The 18,011-nt window shown below is 38.9% G+C and overlaps 2 protein-coding genes across 3 annotated transcripts; one reads left to right on the forward strand and one right to left on the reverse strand.

The window, feature by feature from the left end:
- Positions 1-201: 201 nt before the first annotated feature.
- Positions 202-2,503, reverse strand: and3 (actinodin3). Of its 2 annotated transcripts, XM_037788231.1 has the most exons (5): positions 2,332-2,503; positions 2,049-2,112; positions 1,800-1,844; positions 1,250-1,398; positions 202-1,153 (listed from the first exon to the last, which is right to left on the reverse strand). In XM_037788231.1, the coding sequence occupies exons 1-5, from the start codon at positions 2,341-2,343 to the stop codon at positions 479-481; spliced, it is 945 nt and encodes a 314-aa protein (XP_037644159.1). In that variant the 5' UTR covers positions 2,344-2,503; the 3' UTR covers positions 202-478. The 2 variants fall into 2 exon arrangements, with proteins under 2 accessions (XP_037644159.1, XP_037644158.1); XM_037788230.1 differs by lacking the exon at positions 2,332-2,503 and having other exon boundaries at positions 2,049-2,233.
- A 3,738-nt stretch (positions 2,504-6,241) lies between these two features.
- Positions 6,242-16,504, forward strand: pcyt1aa (phosphate cytidylyltransferase 1, choline, alpha a). Its single transcript, XM_037787720.1, has 9 exons — positions 6,242-6,585; positions 10,057-10,170; positions 10,594-10,693; positions 10,951-11,067; positions 11,448-11,599; positions 11,831-11,909; positions 12,247-12,389; positions 12,530-12,718; positions 14,011-16,504. The coding sequence occupies exons 2-9, from the start codon at positions 10,057-10,059 to the stop codon at positions 14,227-14,229; spliced, it is 1,113 nt and encodes a 370-aa protein (XP_037643648.1). The 5' UTR covers positions 6,242-6,585; the 3' UTR covers positions 14,230-16,504.
- Positions 16,505-18,011: the final 1,507 nt, after the last annotated feature.

Below are 18,011 nucleotides of genomic sequence, written 5' to 3' on the forward strand. Positions count from 1 at the left end.
TCATATGTATTTCAAGAAAAATCTTAATTTCCAAAGGAACTACTAACTATAATTGTCAAACATATGTTAAAAAAAATTAAATGGTCGCCGGAAATGAGGTACATTTCCTTTTTTTGTTTTCAAACCCATGTAATGCCAATGCCTCAGAATAACAAACTAAAATGAAATATAAAATCATACATATTTAATACCATTAGTCAATTCATTTTCATTATTTTTTATTGTTTGTATTCCACACAAAAGTATTTGTGCATTTCTTATGAACACCCATACAAATCATAATGTGGTTTGTCATGTGGAAAAACTATGAGCAAGAAAAAAAAGCATTGTTTCCAAGTCTGTCCTGTACAACATCTGATGATTTGCGTTGTTTTTAATGTGGATTTGCTCACAGTCTTGCCTTGGTTTGGTCTTGTGATTTCATTTTGTAGTCTTACCCTGCATAGATGGCTATCATTTCTTAAGCGCTTTGTTTTTACTATGGTTCAGGAGCTGCATTGGCATAACGAAAGGGGTCATAAAGGTCACGTTTGAAATCATAAGGGTCAAAGTAAGGAGTTTGCTCGTCAGCTGGTGCTTCAGGGACAATTTCCTCAGCTTTTGCTACTTCCTCTTTCTCCACTTTCTCTTCAGCGGGTGCCTCTGGTGCGGATGTTTCCTGGTCGGGGCGGGGAGGGTGATCGACGAGGCAGTCGGGGTCCCAGTACGGATCACAGTCGTACTCCATAGCTTTAGCAGAGACAGCAGGAGGAGGGGGAGGTGGAGGTGGGACAGACTTTTTGGGAGCAGGAGGAGCTGGGGGTGGTTGGGGAGGAGCAGCAGCTTTTATCTCCTCCTCTGTTTTGGGCCTGCAGGCAGGGTTGACTCGTGGGTCACACAGTACTGCAACAGCCCCTGTTGGCAGGTAGACGATCTGAGGTTTGCACAGTGGGTCTTTGGGGTTACACAGATAGACCCTCTGAGCGTTCTCCAGAGGGTCTGGTGTAGGAGCGGCGGTGGTTGGCGGTGGAGGGGGCTGAGTGGTAGTAGTTGGTGCTGCGGTGCTAGTCAACACACCCATCACACTTTGGTAATGGGAGGCATCTGGGCCATAGGTCAACTCCAAGTGACGCATCTGCTGATACAACATCCTGATCCTGTCGATCTCGTAGATCTGATTGAGAAACACATCAGAGAGGAAATGAAAACAAGTTTTTGGGCTGAACAGATTAATAAAAGTAGAACCACACAAACAAGAACCTCAACTTACTCCTTCAACGTGTCCAATACTGTTGTAGTAGCGGTAGTAGGACTGGAAATCGGGAGCGCCTCGGTACCACTTTTGGTCAATGTTCCTCTTAGGTCGAGAATTAGTCAAGAAATCATGTGCCCGAGCAGGATCAATGTTAACCTGATTCCCTGTGGAAGAACACAAAATCAGGATTCATAAGGGGGAAAAAATTGCAATTTAAATTCCAATTTGTAAGATGTTTTGTTTTTAATCACTCAAAAATGTATTGTGAGAGTGTATTTTTAGTTTTCCAAATTTCAGGATTAGCAGGGGCATTTAAAATCCCATAGAATTACAGGATAACTATTATTTGTATGAAGAAAGTTAGTGCCAGTTATAAAAGTATAAAGTGCCAGTGTCTCTCCAGAAATAGCTGCACTTTAACTAATTACTTTTGTGACTTGAAATACATTCACTTGTGCATTTAGTTCAGTAAAGGTACTATTCAGCCCTTAAATAACAACTTAAATATAAAAATAGACTTGTATCACATTGATTACAATCTGTAAGAAGATGGCAGATTAAATACCTCCAGGATTCTTTATGTTCATCAGAGACATTGCTTCTAACAAACCTGGGGGGAGGCAGAGAATATATTAAACACCACAAACAACATAACACTTCACTCTGCAAAGCATTACACAGCAACTAAAGGAGACAGTCAACTTGTGACTATGTGAACTTTCAATCTCATTCAGCTATTCATTGGTATGGTTTTAACTCCTACATAAAGGTCAGATGAAAGAAGAAGAATCGCATGTATTTTACTTAGACAAACCTGGCATTAGCAGCACATAGCATAGCGCCCTCAACAGGGACACCTGGGAAATCATCCTTGATATCTGCAATTGCAACATCACACAAAACTTCAATAATTTTGAATTCTGTCTTACATCACTGCTGTTGTTCACAATAGCATATTAAATATGTATACATAATGCATATTGAATGCATAAAAAAGGTTAAAAAACACTCAAAAGTAACCTTAAAGGTTGCCTAATTTGAACAGCTCTACTTGTAAACTTGACTTGGCTACTAGAATGAATAAGAAACGTGCTCACCTGTTGTTGCATCTCCCCTGTCCAGGTCTAATCTGCTGCACAACATAGCTGTTCATAAATACTGCTGTTAATACTGGAGCCTCTCCATTGGCCACTGAGCTGCGAGTAGGTCTAACTCCACCCCTCATGTATGTTCTGTTGAGACGTGGAAGAGCTCATTAGCACACTGAGCATGAACCAGCAGTAAAAAGACCAACTTCAAACAAAATGTGACTCCTTGTAAAGCCACAAGAAACAGTCCTGTAACAGCAGGGCACCTACTGGGTGCACAGGCAGTCCATTTTCTTAACTCTTTCTATGGGGGTCATAGTCCTGGATGAAGCCATCAGTGAATGTATGCATTAAAAAACACATCCTCTTCCTAAATCTATAGCTGCCAAACGAAAATGTTTTGTTTCATGGACCAAATATGCAAAACATGGCGATATGCGTCGTGCTACTGTGGCCTAATTCTTGACAAAACATGCCTGGAAGGTAAAAATTAACCCTCTGTCCCAAAACAGCTGGATATGTCCTTTTAACTTCCAGTCAAAAAATAGAGGGCGAGTCGAGTCAACTGCTGTTTAAGTCCTCAAGAAATATGCAAGAATTATGGGCTGGTCACTGTATCACAACCATGGAAATTGCTGTTTACAGACTTCAAAACACCACTTTTATTAGTTTCTGCATTGAACACATATTTCTGAAAGCATATAACACATTATAAAGTTGCTATTTGAATAAATGTCAAAGGTCATTCCCACCAGAACCTTTTTTTCACTTGTCTTATACTGAGTGTCTTTCCTGTCAAAATGTTGGGATGTTCACAAAAACAAACTATATTAAAGTGTTTGGAAGCATTTTTCTTTTTTTAGATCAGGACCCCAGTGTAGGTCCAAGTGTCAAACTATTACAAGTGATCCAGAATGTAATGTGCTGGGGGCGTATGTGAAACCACATGTTATATTCACAACCATATATTTCTACAAGTGTGAACAGGCTGCATTAGAGATTACAGATGGTAGTAAATGATGATGTATGGTGTGACCAATTAGAGTCAAATGCTCTGTGCCTCTGTGTTTGTTTTGGCTGCCCCTCCTACCTCAGCTCAGCCAGGTACATTTTTTTGCTCAGTGTTTGTAATTTCAACAGCGAAGCAAATGCTATCCTTCAAACCAGCAGGTGAGGCTACGATCAAAGAGTGCCAGAAGGAGACAGGGAGTCTATGGCGGCTCTGCCAGGTGGCTAATGGTGAACATCATACTGTAATTGCTCTGTGTACATGACAAAAATGGAAGGGTAAAGGCATTTGTTACTTTTAAATGATATACATTTATTTTACCTGAACGCTGAGACAAACAGCTTCCTCACTAAATAAATCAACTTCAGAAGTAGGGCAAAAAACAATTGGAGTCTGACATTATCTTTCATTATTTTTGTAGTAACACTTGTATATTACTTCTACATATTGGCTATGTTTGATAAACAAATTGAGCCATTAGTTGCTGCAATGTCTTTAAAAATGACAAAACAGTGCATGTTACAAAGGGTTTACAATAATGAATGAGATTCTAAATCATATCTCAATTATTTTGTGATGGAAAAATTATGTCGCAAGAATCTTACATCCAGGCTGTTAGTTACAGTATATTAAAACACATTTTCAAGAGATGATTACCTGTGATAAGACAATCATTCTCCTTGGTGGCATTAAATACTTCTTAAAAGCTTATTACTCTCTGTTCTTTATTTCAAGTCGAACCAATATCGAATAGGGACCACAGAATAGCTGCATTAATGTACAGCAGCTTTTGTTGCACAACTTCCACCACCACCTTCAGGGTATCAATCATCATAACTTGAGCGCCTCAGATCTTCAAGTGAAATTACAACTTGTCCTGGAGCTCTCTGCAGGACACAAGAGTAATGATTTCAGCTCTTAGACCCTTCATTCCAAAGCTATGCTCCCTCTGTGCTTGGGCCAGGTTACCACTATGCATGTTAAAGATTGATGGTGTATTTGGATGACATTTCTCTCTTGCTTGCTGCAGAAGAAAATGTGCAGTTCTTCAGTCAAATGGTCTGTGGGTGGTCAAGATGTGGTTGCCAGAGCAGGACCGTGTATGGGCCATGATGTAGCCTTCACTCAGCTGATTGCAGCTGGTCATAAGTTGGTCCGAATGCACAGTATATAGGGCCAGACAAGGTTTAGCAATGGTGTCAGCCTTGCCGTATTATTTCCATTCTGTAATAATGGGTTTAGTGGTGCTCCGTGGGATTTTCAAAGTTTCGGATATTTTTTTAGAACCCAACCGTGCTCTGTACTTCTCCAGAACTTATTCCCTGACCTAGCTGGAGACCTCCTTGGTCTTCATGGTGCCGCTTGCTTAGTGGTGCTGCAGACTCTGGGACCTTTCAGAACAGCTGTGTATATACTGAGATCATGTGACACTTAGATTGCACACGTGGACTTTATTTAACTAATGATGTGACTTCTGAAGATCATTGGTGGCACCAGATCTTATTTAGGGGCTTCATAGCAAAGGGGGGGGAATACATGTGCATGCACCACTTTTCAGTTTTTTAATTTTTAGAATATTTTTAATTTTTCTCTTTCATTTCACTTCATCAATTTTGACTATTTTGTGAAGGTTCACTTTTGCAAGGCATAGTATATATTTTGTTAAGCATGGTTTCCTTTGTTTTCATCTTCTTTGCTTCTTTTTTCTTGTCTTTCTGAATACTAAGTGCCGTTCAAAATAAAACTTTTAATACCTCTAAGGCAGATAATGTACTCTGTATTCTGTGCTGGGCTAAATTAAAGGCTTAAAAGATGCATAATATATAATACTCAAGTACAAGTACCTAGAATTTGAGTAAATGTACATAGTTAGCCTACATCCCACCACTGCTCTCCATACTAGACCCAGATTGAAGTTGTCTTAACAATAGTGGTTTTTACACAAGCATTTATTCATATTTCAATATACATATATGAATATTATTCTTACAATCAAGCCTGTATTTGTTATATTATTTGAAAATGATAACTTGACTCTAGTGCGCAACATTTACAGCTATAAAAAGACAGCAATTAAACACTGAACGTTTCAAAATGTTTTTGAAACATCAGTTCTTGAGAAGGATGTTAATAGAAATAAAGAACAGAATATAATTTTTGAGCGTGGGTGGGATACTTTGAGTCAGGGTGAGGATTGGAGTTAAACAAAATTAATAAATAAATAATGTCGATAAAGGTCAACTAAAGGGATGTAAATATGTTCTTTTTTTGTCTGTTTAATAGAATAGATAATTGTGTAAGCGAATGTGTCTAAGTGGATATGTATATGAATGCGCGTGTAGATATAGACATATGTATATACTGTATGTATATATATCTATAAATGAGGTTGGTTGTATGTATATGAATATGAACTTATCTCTTGACACTGCACTATTACAACGGGTAGTACTTTTTTCTTTTCTTTTTCTTATGTTTCTTTTTTTTGTTTATATATGTTGTTGCTGCTGTCTGTAAGTCCCTTTACAAGTATGTGTATGTATTCCTTTAACCTTAAATAAAAACTAAAAAAAAAAAAAATTAAAAAGAAGATTAAGGTAAACTACTTTTAAACTAAAATTACTGTATTGTGGTGTTGGAAATTGTTGCATAGTAGCCTATTTGAATGTGTGAGCAATGCATACATCTACAAAAACGGTTTATAGCCTACATGAGAGAAGTATTATCCATAAACAGAACATATTTTACTCCATAATTACCTTTGTAATTAATAATAATTGCATATGTTGAAAGCATGTTACTTGATTATGAACACATTATTGAAGTGTCCTTCTCTTCTGGCTCATCTCCACTAGGTGGCAGCACGATACAAACACCGGAAACACCCGATTCGTTATTACGTCACTTCCTTTAAGGATGTCGGAGGTTTTGTAGTTCCCGGGTTGTTGACCTGTCAGCGTTGTAGTACAAGCTGTCAACTGCTCCTACTTTGTCCTTCCTGCTAGTAGTTGCAGTATTCAGCCAGCAACACAGCGAGGAGCTCCAGGGCGTCGGTCTACCGGGATAGCTCCTAAAGTACTTAACCGTTGTTTCCGGTTGTCAGCTAACAGCTAACCAGCGAGCTAACGGCTAAAGCTAGCTTCTAGCTTGCTAGCTAGCATTCGACGGTAGCTAGCAGCTAGCTTCTCTTTGCAGTGCGAGGTCAGGAAGCCGCCCACTCCTGCAGAGCAGCATCCAGGACTAAAGACTGAACAGTAAGTGAGCAGACGCATAAAGTAGCTGTTAGATAACATGCTAGTTAGCATATTGATTTTAAGTAAGCCAGGATTTAATCATAATCTGAACAAGCAGCAGAACAACATCAGTTATAGTCACTGAATTAACTTCTGTCATTAACTGTGAGTCCAGGGGGCGTTTGTGTGTTGTGCTACCTCAAGTTAACTTGTGGCATGTCTGTGTTGATGTTATATAAATGATATTGTTTCAGTAAGTGATAAAGCAGACATCGGGAACATTGTGTGAAATGCAGTTGAAGGCTGTGGTTCTCAAAGTGTGGTCCGGGGAACCATCCGGAGGCCAGGAAAAAGGATTCCAGTGGCCTTATAGTCTTATAACACAATAGACATCTGATTTACGCATTTTAACTTTACTGTACTTTTTGTTATTGCACCAACTTTACAAGTACAATAACAGAATACAATGGTGACTTTTTTGATGGATCTCCAATGTCCACACACAAAGGACAGTTTACAGTAAGTACTTTAGTAAGTGCAATATAAATATAAAAGATAATACAATATAAAAGAAAAAATACAATATGTATATTGATGAGATGACAGTTTTGCCAGATTACAGTATTGCCATATTATTGCGCAAAGTGACCTTCAGATAATTATATAATTATTGCGTGATCAGCATATGTTATTTCACATATCCTATCACAAATGATCGATTAGTCAATAGAAAATTAATTGGCAACTGTTTTGATCATTGATGAATTTTGAGTCTTTTTTATTTTTCAAACAAAATGACCAACATTATCTGGTGCCAGCTTTGCTGTTTTTATGTGATTTTTAAATATAATACCTTTGGGTTTTGGACCGTAGGTTGATCTAAAGAAGCAATTAAAAAAAAAAAAAAAAACTTCACCTGGGGCTCTGGGAAATTGTGATGGGAATTTTACACAATTTTCTGGATTTTTGAGGAATTTATGATTAAAAATGAATGTAGAAAAGAATTACCAGATTAATCAGTAATGAAAATATTTATTAGTTATAGGGCTGACCCAAATGCTTTGAAGCTTCGACAGCTGCCATGGTATTCAACCATCAAATCACTATTCCAATGCTTCGTTTTTCTTTCATACATATAAGTATGTGATAATATACAGTGTACAATCCCCAAATAGCCCATGAAATAAGGAATAATCCCACAACATTATTCATAATTCATATTCAACATTAATCATTATTAGTTATGTTGTGTGTAAGGGTGCATGTGTGCAGTAATGTGGCAGCGGTGCTGTCCCGGCTACTGAAACGGGGGAGATGGAGACAGATAGACAGAAGAACATGTCAGCCACGCCGTGCTGCTCCATGAAGCTTCAAATTAGGGCTGCAGGATATAAGGAAAATATGCAATATGCAATATGCAATATGCAATATGCGATAACGTTGCTGAGTGTCGCGATAACGATATTACTTGCGATACCTACTTTTACCTACTATAAATATAAATCTTATTCACTAAGAATGCTCTGATTTTTATTTAGAGCCTTATTAAATAAGGTTGCACGGGCTATCATGGACCTCTTTTGCAAAGCGTCTGGTTAAACAAGACTTTGCACTGTCCTTTTGTTGCTTTCTTTTTATAGCAGCCTGTTTCAGTTATGATGGCGTGTGCAGTACATGTAAATCTCTTCTGTCAGTGCATGTGTGAGAGACCTGCAGGGCTTTTCATTCTCAGTCCTCAGCTGTTGGCAGGAGAAAGAGGCCGAGGGTCATTGGTTGAAATGGCCAGCGTTGGATCGGGTAGATGTCACCAACAGGATCGTGTACTGCCACGTCTGTCGCCCGTTGCACTGAGTCACACTTTCATAACTGACAAAGCAGCTACAGTACAGCCAAGGGTTGTTAAGACGTAATAACAAGTTAAAGAAGCGACGAGGCTAGGCATTTCAAAATAATGAACCCCTCCCGTTAATGACCTGTGGCTTCATTTTTTGGTGGCGTGATGGAATGTGTGGAATATAAAGTGTGATGACCCATAACACAGGAACCCTTGTGATAGGATACCAACAGTAGTTTCTATTGCTTCTCTAAATATGAACAGATAGGGTGGATGTCCCTTCATCGTTCATAGAGGGATCTCTACGAAGGATCTTTGAGGGTGTTTGAAATTCTGTTTAGAGAATTTAATGTGAGGTTGAAATCCAAAGACTATTTTAGGTCCCAGTCTTATTCTACCAGGATACACAGGACCGTTATAGACTCTAATTAAGACACTGATAATTGAACTTGGACTCTTCCAGGTTTATTTGGTGCTGCATAGTTGATTAAGATTAATCTGCAACTATTTTGATAATTGATTAATCATAAAGTTAAGCATAAATAACTAATGGTCCCAGCTTCTACAATGTGAGAAGTTACTGCTTTTCTTAGTTTTGTTCTTGTTTTGTATTGTTGGGTTTTTTGAGTGTTTTGTGGACAAAACAAGATATTTCAAGATGTTGGGCTTGGTGTATGTGAAATTATCAGCAGATTAAGCTAGGGCTGCAGCTAACGATTATTTTCATTGTTGATTAAAGGTGAAAAAAGGTCAATCATCAGTGTTTCCCAAAGCCCAAAATGACGTCCTCAAATGTCTCGTTTTGTCCACAACTCAAAGATATTCAGTTTACTGTCACAGAGGAGTAAAGAAACCAGAAAATATTCACATTTAACAAGCTGGAATGAGAAAATTTTGACTTTTGTTTCTTTAAAAATCACGTAAAAAACAATTAATTGATTATCAAAGTAGTTGCTGATTAATTTAATAATTGACAATTAATTGATTAATCGTTGCAGCTCTAGATTAAGCAATGATCAAAGTGATGAGTTATTTTCAACCCTACTTTATGATATCGAGTACAGATACCCAGGATGTTGAGCTTGTTGAAATCCTATACAACATTTTGTCGTCAGCTGAAATCGTCACGATCCCATGATGCCAAATGTGACGTTAACTTAATCTTAGTCACCCTTGATTTTTGGAAATATCAGCAGAATAACAGCAGGCTGTACATGGTTCATGTTCTGTATGTTAGGAACAATATGTTTTATGTTGAAGACACAGATGGTTTTATTTTAATTTCCAGTTGACCTTCATGTGTGTGTTCGTGAAAGCTGCTATTTTTCCATCCAATTCTTCCTGGTGATTCATTGTGCCGAGTCACATACTGTGTTCTCCCTCTGTTACTGGGTCAAGGTTGACTCAGGAAATGTCCCCTGCCATAACCTCACTATCGTCTCGATTTACCGTCTCAGTTCTGTATGCTATATAATGCGTACTGTAATTATAATACATACAGTTCATGTCTACAATGTGGGCACATTATACAGAGTAAAACTGAGTGTCTGCATCTATGTGTCCCTTTTTAATCATGCTAGAAGATGGCAAAGCAGTGCATGGTGCATGTGAAGTATGCAGCAGTGTTTTAATTGCGTTTGTCTTGGCATTTGACACAGATGGAGGCCCAAAGCTCCAGCGGGCTGCTGCTGTCCAGAAAGAGGAGAAGAGAGGGCTCCAATCGGGAGACCGAGGAGGGAGAGAGGCTTGGGAAAATCCCCAGATGTACTGTGGTGAGTCAGCTGTGTTCTTTGGCTGTCATTGAGCAGCGTGTTTGTGCTTGCTTGGCTTGATTTACCAATAGAAGGGTGAAGAGTTTAAAGTCTCCCACAGTTTTTTCACCACAATTATATAAAAGGTATTTTCTCTACAGAGGTCTGAATCGTCGTGTCTCAGCCTTTATGTCGGCTGATGAGTTAGTGTGCTTAAAAAATGACATCCGCTCCGTAACCCCAACATCAACACGCTTGATTTCCACATGATCAGATCGTTCCAGGAAAGAACATTACGAAATAAGAACGTGATGATTTTACTTTATCCAACCAGGGAAGAGAAGATTATTCACTATGGTGTCCAGCTATACATTTTTGTGTGAATAAATGGAAAACTTCCTTGATCACTAACATCTTCCCCTTCTGTCGGTATGCGTCTTTTAGGGTTTAAAGCACCCTGCACCTTTCGCAGATGAGCTGGTGCCAGCTGATGGTAAACCCTATGAGAGAGTCACCATGGAAGAGGCAAAGAGGGGAACAAAACGTGGGTCTGATTCTTTCAATCTGTCCTTTAGTATGACTTTCTTTGACAATTTCTCACTCTGATTGATGCTTCTTGGTCTTAAGAAACCTTTCAACTCATGTTTCTCTTATACATATTCTCCTTTCTTTTTTTCCCCAGTATCAATAAATTTCCTCTCAGTCTTGAGTACAGTCATGAATATGAACAAACTCATACAATTTTAGTCTGTACAGAATAAATAAATCTATCTCTGCATGTTTCATCCTGTCCCCGTCTAGTTGAAAGACCGGTGCGGGTGTATGCAGATGGCATCTTTGACGTTTTCCACTCAGGTCACGCCAGAGCGCTCATGCAGGCTAAGTGCCTCTTCCCAAATACACACCTCATCGTAGGAGGTAAGTGTGTGACGGTGTGTGTCCAGCTTTCACAGCAGCATACCCTTTATCAGCTGGTTCTTTTGTAAGTGTGAACAGGAAGACAATCAAGACAGTTCCAGTTCTGATAATTAATAGTGCAAGATAAGGAAACTTAACTGGGATATTGTGAGATATTACTGGATGTTCTGAGGTCATTTGATACATCTTATGATTGTCGTCCACCACCTGCTTCTTCTGAGTAGTTTTGATAGGTCTTTCTTATAATAATGGAAAGGGTAAACAAAGCTGTTTTTCATTGCAATACAGTAAAAATAGTAAGCTGAAATAACAGTAGATCAGAGTGCTTTCCCCCTCCATCATTTTAAAAACATTTCTGTGTTTGTTTTTACTATTCAAAGTGTGCAGTGATGACCTGACCCACAAATACAAGGGCTTCACAGTGATGAACGAGGACGAGCGATACGATGCCATCAGACATTGCCGCTACGTGGACGAAGTAGTGCGAAACGCTCCCTGGACGTTATCGCCAGAGTTCCTCAAAAAACATCGCGTGAGTGGATGCAACAGAGAAACACCTGAGTTAAAAGACAAAACAACATAATTAGAGATACTCTGCCTGTTTATTCATTGAAATCTTGAGTTGAGAAAATAGAATAATCTAAAAGAATGAGTTGGCAAGCCTCCATGCTCTGATCCTCTGTAACCTCTGCCCTGCCGTTTCTTTGTGTATTTTTGTACAATTTGTAGATGTGAATCTACTGTGTATGTGTGTTGTCTCCAGATTGACTTTGTGGCCCACGACGACATCCCATACTCCTCAGCTGGCAGTGATGACGTGTACAAGCACATCAAGGAAGCTGGTGAGTAACCAAGAGTGTTGGTGTGGTACGCAAGTAATTACAGGATCCAGTTCAGCATTTACTACTAGTTCCAATGCACGTGTGGCACTGCATAGTACTGTAAAAACACATTTTGATCCATTTTCTTAGTGTTGTTACTTCAAAATTACAAGAAACATGGGTCAGTGGAATACAGTATATAGTCCTAACAATGATGTATCCTCCCCAATATGTATTTTAGAACATAAATCAATGCAGGCAGACACACATTCACACAAACATATAAATGAAGGGTTAACTGTTCATACTTTTGTATCTGGTGACTACTGACCTTTTCATCACCCTCTGCCCTCCACAGGTATGTTCGCTCCCACCCAGCGGACAGAGGGCATCTCCACCTCCGACATCATCACACGCATAGTCCGTGACTACGACGTGTACGTCAGACGCAACCTGCAGAGAGGATACACGGCAAAGGAACTCAATGTCAGCTTCATTAACGTACGAAACTTTGCTTTGGTTTAACTGTGCGAGTGTCGGTGTGACGGCGACGGAGCTTGTTATGTGAAGGCGGTAATTCAAGTTGAATATGTGGCAGTTACACACCTCATCTTCTTTCTGCTGTCCTCACTCTTTATCAGGAGAAGAAGTACCACTTGCAGGAGCGCGTGGACAAGGTGAAGAGGAAGGTACGTGACGTGGAGGAGAAGAGCAAAGAGTTCGTCCAGAAGGTAGAGGAGAAGAGCATCGACCTCATCCAGAAATGGGAGGAGAAATCCAGGGAGTTCATCGGCAACTTCCTGCAGATGTTTGGCCCTGAGGGAGCTCTGGTGAGGATGCTGGTTTAGTTTGGTCTTTAATCACTGTTTTAATCAGGCAGCACTAAGAACACATCCCTCTAACACTATTGATGGCCTGGGAGACATGTTGCAAGGAGGACTTTATCATCTATGACACACACCAATTGGAAAACATTTGTCTCAGTGACACACGTGTAATTATATACCAAGGCACACTTGATTTATTTAAAAGTTATAATTACATTCATAGTTATAAAAGCATTCATTATTTCAGTATATTTACTATACTACTTTAATTAGTTAATTACATTTTAAAACGGCATAAAAGTCTGCATAATGACTTGTTAAGGACTTTGACTTGACTTGGGACTTACTTGTGACTATGTTCCACCTGTGTACTGGTATGACTGTAACAGCTGACTGCCTGTAAAGTATGAAAAATATTCATCAACCTAAAAACCTTTTAGTATGCTTACAGAACATGCAAAGTACTGTGCATGCGTCTGTAACTTCTATCAGGACAGAGCGATATGGCCAAAATCTATTCCGATATAGGTCATTTCAGATCTCGATTACGATATATACCACCATACAGCATGTTTTCTGGTAATTCAATAAATAAGTAGTCTATATTGAATAACCACATGGTAAAGCCTATTTTTGTATTAAATACTTGATAAGTATTTTCTAATTTTAAGAACTTGAGTGCAAAAGGAACAGTTTTAAGTGACATTATAGGGAAAGAAATGAATAAATATAGGCCTAATTTATATCGCGATAGAAATGTTATAGAAAAATATATACAATAGACATATTGTTTTGACGATATAAATCGTCATATTGCCCAGCCCTAACTTCTATTTTAGATCTTTGTTAGGTCATACACAACCAGTTGATAAGATTTCATGCCAATGACCCAACATTTGAGAAGATTTGATTGTATTCATACATTACAATTTCTTGAAGGAATAGTTTTCATGTTATGAAGTATAATTATTTGCTTTATTGCTGAGAGATGAGAAATTTAATACCACACTATCTGTAACTGTCTGTTAAATATGAAACTACAGCCAGCATAAAGACAGGAAAACAGCTAGCCTTGCTTATATAATGTTGCCAAATTTAAAAGGACAAAGCCGAGGTCAATGTCAAAAAGGTCATCACAAACCAAATAGATGTGTATAGACGCTGAACTTTTCCCTTCTGAGTCTTTGAAGCAGGGTTTTAATTCTTAACTCCTTCATGTCTCATGAAATTAAACTGGTTGTATCATCAGTTGATATGACAGATGATCTCATTATGTTTGTGTCTGACCTCCACAGAAGCACATGCTGAAGGAAGGGAAGGGCCGCATGCTTCAGGCCATCAGCCCAAGGCAGAGCCCCGACAGCAGTCCCACCCGCGAGGAGCGCTCCCCCTCTCCCCCTTTCCGTCTCCCCTTCTTCAACAAGACCTCCCCGCCTCCCTCGCCTCCTCCCCACCACAGCGGAGCCCGCGGATACCTCATCAGCGAGGATGACGACGAAGACGACGAAAACTAAAGCACCTTTGAATCCTTCACTGTTGTCGGGCCGCAGTTAGACGCTACTGAGCTGTCGTGGTTTTCATCAAGCTCCTGCTTCCATTTTTCTTTGTTTGTTTTGACATTTTTAGCACTTCAGTTTCACATTAATTGTAACAGCCAGTTTCTCCACGGCTCTTCTTTTTAACAGCCAATTATGTCCTCTTTGTTTTCGTGCAAAGATCAGTAAAAGTCACCACTAGTCATCTGAGTTCTTTGAAAATTAGTCTCATTTATCTATGTCACTTTTGATGTTGAGTTTATTAGTCACTCACTGTCACTTAGGAATATTTGCAGGGGTCACACTCAGTGCACTCTTCCATCTATGACGGTTTTCTTAAGGTCGGCGTTGTAGTGAGGTAGGGGTTTATGTTTTTGTCATGGCTTTAGCGGGAGGGCTCGTAGGTTTTTGGTCCCTTGCTGGAACAGCGCATCTAGTTTGGTGTGGGAGAGGTGAGACCTCACAGAGACACTGTTGAATATCTCCAGTTTTCAGAGCAGGTCAGAAAACTGGACATTTAAACGATCTGCTCATGTGGGGCAGTTTATATTCTGCTCGTACTAACTAGAAACCCACCTGACTTTTTTTGAAATAGCAGGGAAACTCCAGATTACATCAAATCTGAGCTGAACATGAGAGTCGAGTGTTATACGTCTACTAAACAGCAGCTTTTCCCCAAGTTTGTCTGCCTGCTTTGGGGCTGTGCGTGCGTGTCTGTGTGTATGTGCATGTGATTGTGCGTGCAAGCTCTTACGTCGGCATGTTTGAAGCGTCTTCGGTCAACCATCTGTTGACAGACATGGATTCAGCTTTGACTTTACTGCTTTTTATTTGCTTTTAAATGTTTTTTCGTCTGCTGACAAGAATCAGTCTTTGGAAGACGAGTTTCAAACTGGACGCCTTTCTCGTGACGTAAAAAGAAAGTCTTGCGAGGACGACCCATTTAAATGTTGATGTAGAAATACTTATTTTTGTAGATTTCGTCTTTCCTTTCTCTATCCTCTGTACAGATCTTAATCATCTCTGTTTAGAAGTGACAGTTTGAGCAGTGAATCAACACGAGCAAGGCTGGAGTTACAGTATATATATTTTTTTTTCTTTTTGGTAATGCATCACCTGGGCCTGTAGGGAAGTAATAATCTTCATCTGATAAACGTGATGACAATAGTAAGTATTATGTTTTCATAAATCAAAGAAGACCTGATAACTGTCTAAATTCCCTACGTCTCATAAGAAATTACATCTTTTGGTTAGTTGGAGTCATAAGCACACTGTTATGAGTAAGGCTTCCTCATTAGTAGCACACATAAATGGAAAAATATACAAGGTCGTCCCAAATAGTTAGGGCTTTGGGTATTTTTTCCAAATCTTGCACCAATCTTCAGGACTTCTGAGTGTGTGCACACAGCCTCCATCGGTTTAAAGATGTATTTGGCAGATTGGACGGCACTGCGTCACATAACGGTGTGAGGGGTTCAGATTTATGCATCAATGATCAACATTTATGTAGCTACCTCCTTCCCTGAACTGATTCTGTTTCCTGAGATGAGCACAAAGTATGAGCATTATTTTTTTCCTTTCTGAACAGAGCCATTGTTGCAGCACTGAAGCAATGTGACTGGGTCGCATATTTGAGATTTTCCGGCCTCGGTGTGTGTGTGTGTGTGTGTGTGTCCTGCATCTACGGTGATTAAAGCATGTGTTGTGTCTCCTATATAACCGCAAAATGAAACCTCACAGGTGATCTGAAGATGTAACGCAATACTGTTAGATGACTCTAATATAAATGTCGACAGACGTGGGATTGATCTGTTCTAGGCTTGGTTTCCCAAAAAGAACTTGTGGTTTAAATCTTGCTGCAGCGACAAAGACTGCCTCTATTCTTGTGGGTGTAAATCAGATTTTAAATGTTGGGAAATAACTCAAAAGAATTTCCACGGTTATAAATTCCTACTTTTGGTATTAAAAGTACAAAGCCAGTATAATTTGCTGAGCAAAATCCAGCCGTGATTTTGGTGCTAAGCTACTTTTGGGAACCCTCGCCTCGATTCTTGTGGAATCTGTTCAGGTTCAAGATGGCAAAGACTCAAGTGGCAAGCCAATAACGGCCACTACTGCTAGATACAAATGTAAATGTTTTTAACAGCGTTTTAATCATGTGTTATTTTACTGTTTGGGGTTATTTTTGTTTAATTTCCTGGATGTAGAGGAAGGGCAAGACAGGAAAAATGTATTAAACATGTTGGCCAAAGCATTTCTTGACCTTGATCAATTATTTTGTCTCAAGTGGTTTAAAGGTCCCATATAGAAAGTTAGATTTTCAGGTCTTTTATATTATAAAGCAGGTTTAATTGCTGTATAAATACTGTAAAAGTATCAAAACGCTCCATCTGTGGAGAAATACATACAGCCCGTATTCAGAAACTGAGTCTTTGAAACAAGCCGTCAGGATTTCTGGCAATTTGTGATTTCACAAATTACAATATTTAGACCATTACACAGTTTTAAATGTAAACATTCTAAATTTGTCCCAATTTTCTTCCGGTAGCAGTATATTGGTGCCTTCAAATGGGGTCTTGTTTATCGTGTTCATGAAGAGTCCATATGAATGCCCCCCTCTTGTGGTATTCACGACCGTGTAAGTAGAAAGTCTCTGAAAGCTCTGAGTTTACGAGTTGTAACGTGTTTGTTGACGTTGTCAGAAATGGCGGAGGCCATGGTAGTTAATTTTTCCGTGCATAAGAAGTTAATATATTGTAATTTTATGTCGTATATTGTTTTTCTTCGTAATTTTATAATAGATCTGAGGAAAATGTTGATACTCCCAACAGCTTCATCTTTTTCCTCTGTCATTATGCCTTGAACACATGCTCATTAACAGAGGTACAAACGGATACAAAAAAAGAAGACAAAACAAAAATAAATATATTTCATAATGCCAGATTTTAATTTATATACATCATATTATATTCATTTAATAACTTAAAGGTCCCATATTGTGAAAAGTGACATTTTCATGTCTTTTATATTATAAAGCAGGTTAAAGTGATATATAAATACTGTTAAAGTATCCAAACACTCAATCCATGGAGGAATACACACAACCCGTATTCAGAAACTTATTAAGCTTTTTTGTTTTTAACACTGGGTAAGATGGTGCTATATTGTTTGAATTCATTTATAAAGTACAAGAAAGTTGGCGTGGTTCCTGACCATTTTTTCTTATGAATGTCACCATCTCAGCACTGGAGAGCTCCTTCAGCGACAGGTTGCTCCACCCAAAGTGTGTGAAGGAGCGCTATCGCAGGTCCTTCCTTCCTGCAGATGTCAGACTCCACAACCAGCACTGCTCCCAGTAGACCACTTACACTTACACACCAAAAAACTGACCATAACATGATATTTTCAGGTGGAATTTCATTCATTCATTCATTCTCACTTTACAATATAATTTTCCACTTGTGCAATTTTGTTAATAGTCTGTTTATTGTCAATACTGTATATACTGCTCCTATTTTTATACTTCCTTCTATTTAAATGGTTCATATTTCGTTACACTTTGTTTAGCTCTTTTTTTACTGTGTTAGCTGATGCATCTTGTTTTTTGCACTATCCCCTTTGCTGCTGTACAATGCAAATTTCCCCATTTAGGGACTAATAAAGGAATATTTTATCCTAATCTGTTAATCTAGTAGAAACCCAAAATACAAGCATGAACCTGAAAATGAGCATAATATGTCCCCTTTAAAGGTCTTAAAGGC

This window comes from Sebastes umbrosus, chromosome 12 (assembly GCF_015220745.1).
Source record: "Sebastes umbrosus isolate fSebUmb1 chromosome 12, fSebUmb1.pri, whole genome shotgun sequence".
NCBI classification, from domain to species: domain Eukaryota; kingdom Metazoa; phylum Chordata; class Actinopteri; order Perciformes; family Sebastidae; genus Sebastes; species Sebastes umbrosus.

Excerpts from the sequence above, each read along its gene's own strand:
- and3 (XM_037788230.1), bottom strand. The coding sequence starts at position 2,127 with ATGTTGCAATTGCAGATATCAAGGATGATTTCCCAGGTGTCCCTGTTG. Across the intron at positions 1,399-1,799 it reads GAACATAAAGAATCCTGGAG|GGAATCAGGTTAACATTGAT; the intron begins GTATTTAATCTG and ends GTTCTTCCACAG. Across the intron at positions 1,154-1,249 it reads GTATTGGACACGTTGAAGGA|ATCTACGAGATCGACAGGAT; the intron begins GTAAGTTGAGGT and ends TTTCTCAATCAG.
- pcyt1aa (XM_037787720.1), top strand. The coding sequence starts at position 10,057 with ATGGAGGCCCAAAGCTCCAGCGGGCTGCTGCTGTCCAGAAAGAGGAGA. Across the intron at positions 11,600-11,830 it reads AGTTCCTCAAAAAACATCGC|ATTGACTTTGTGGCCCACGA; the intron begins GTGAGTGGATGC and ends TGTTGTCTCCAG. Across the intron at positions 11,910-12,246 it reads CAAGCACATCAAGGAAGCTG|GTATGTTCGCTCCCACCCAG; the intron begins GTGAGTAACCAA and ends TGCCCTCCACAG.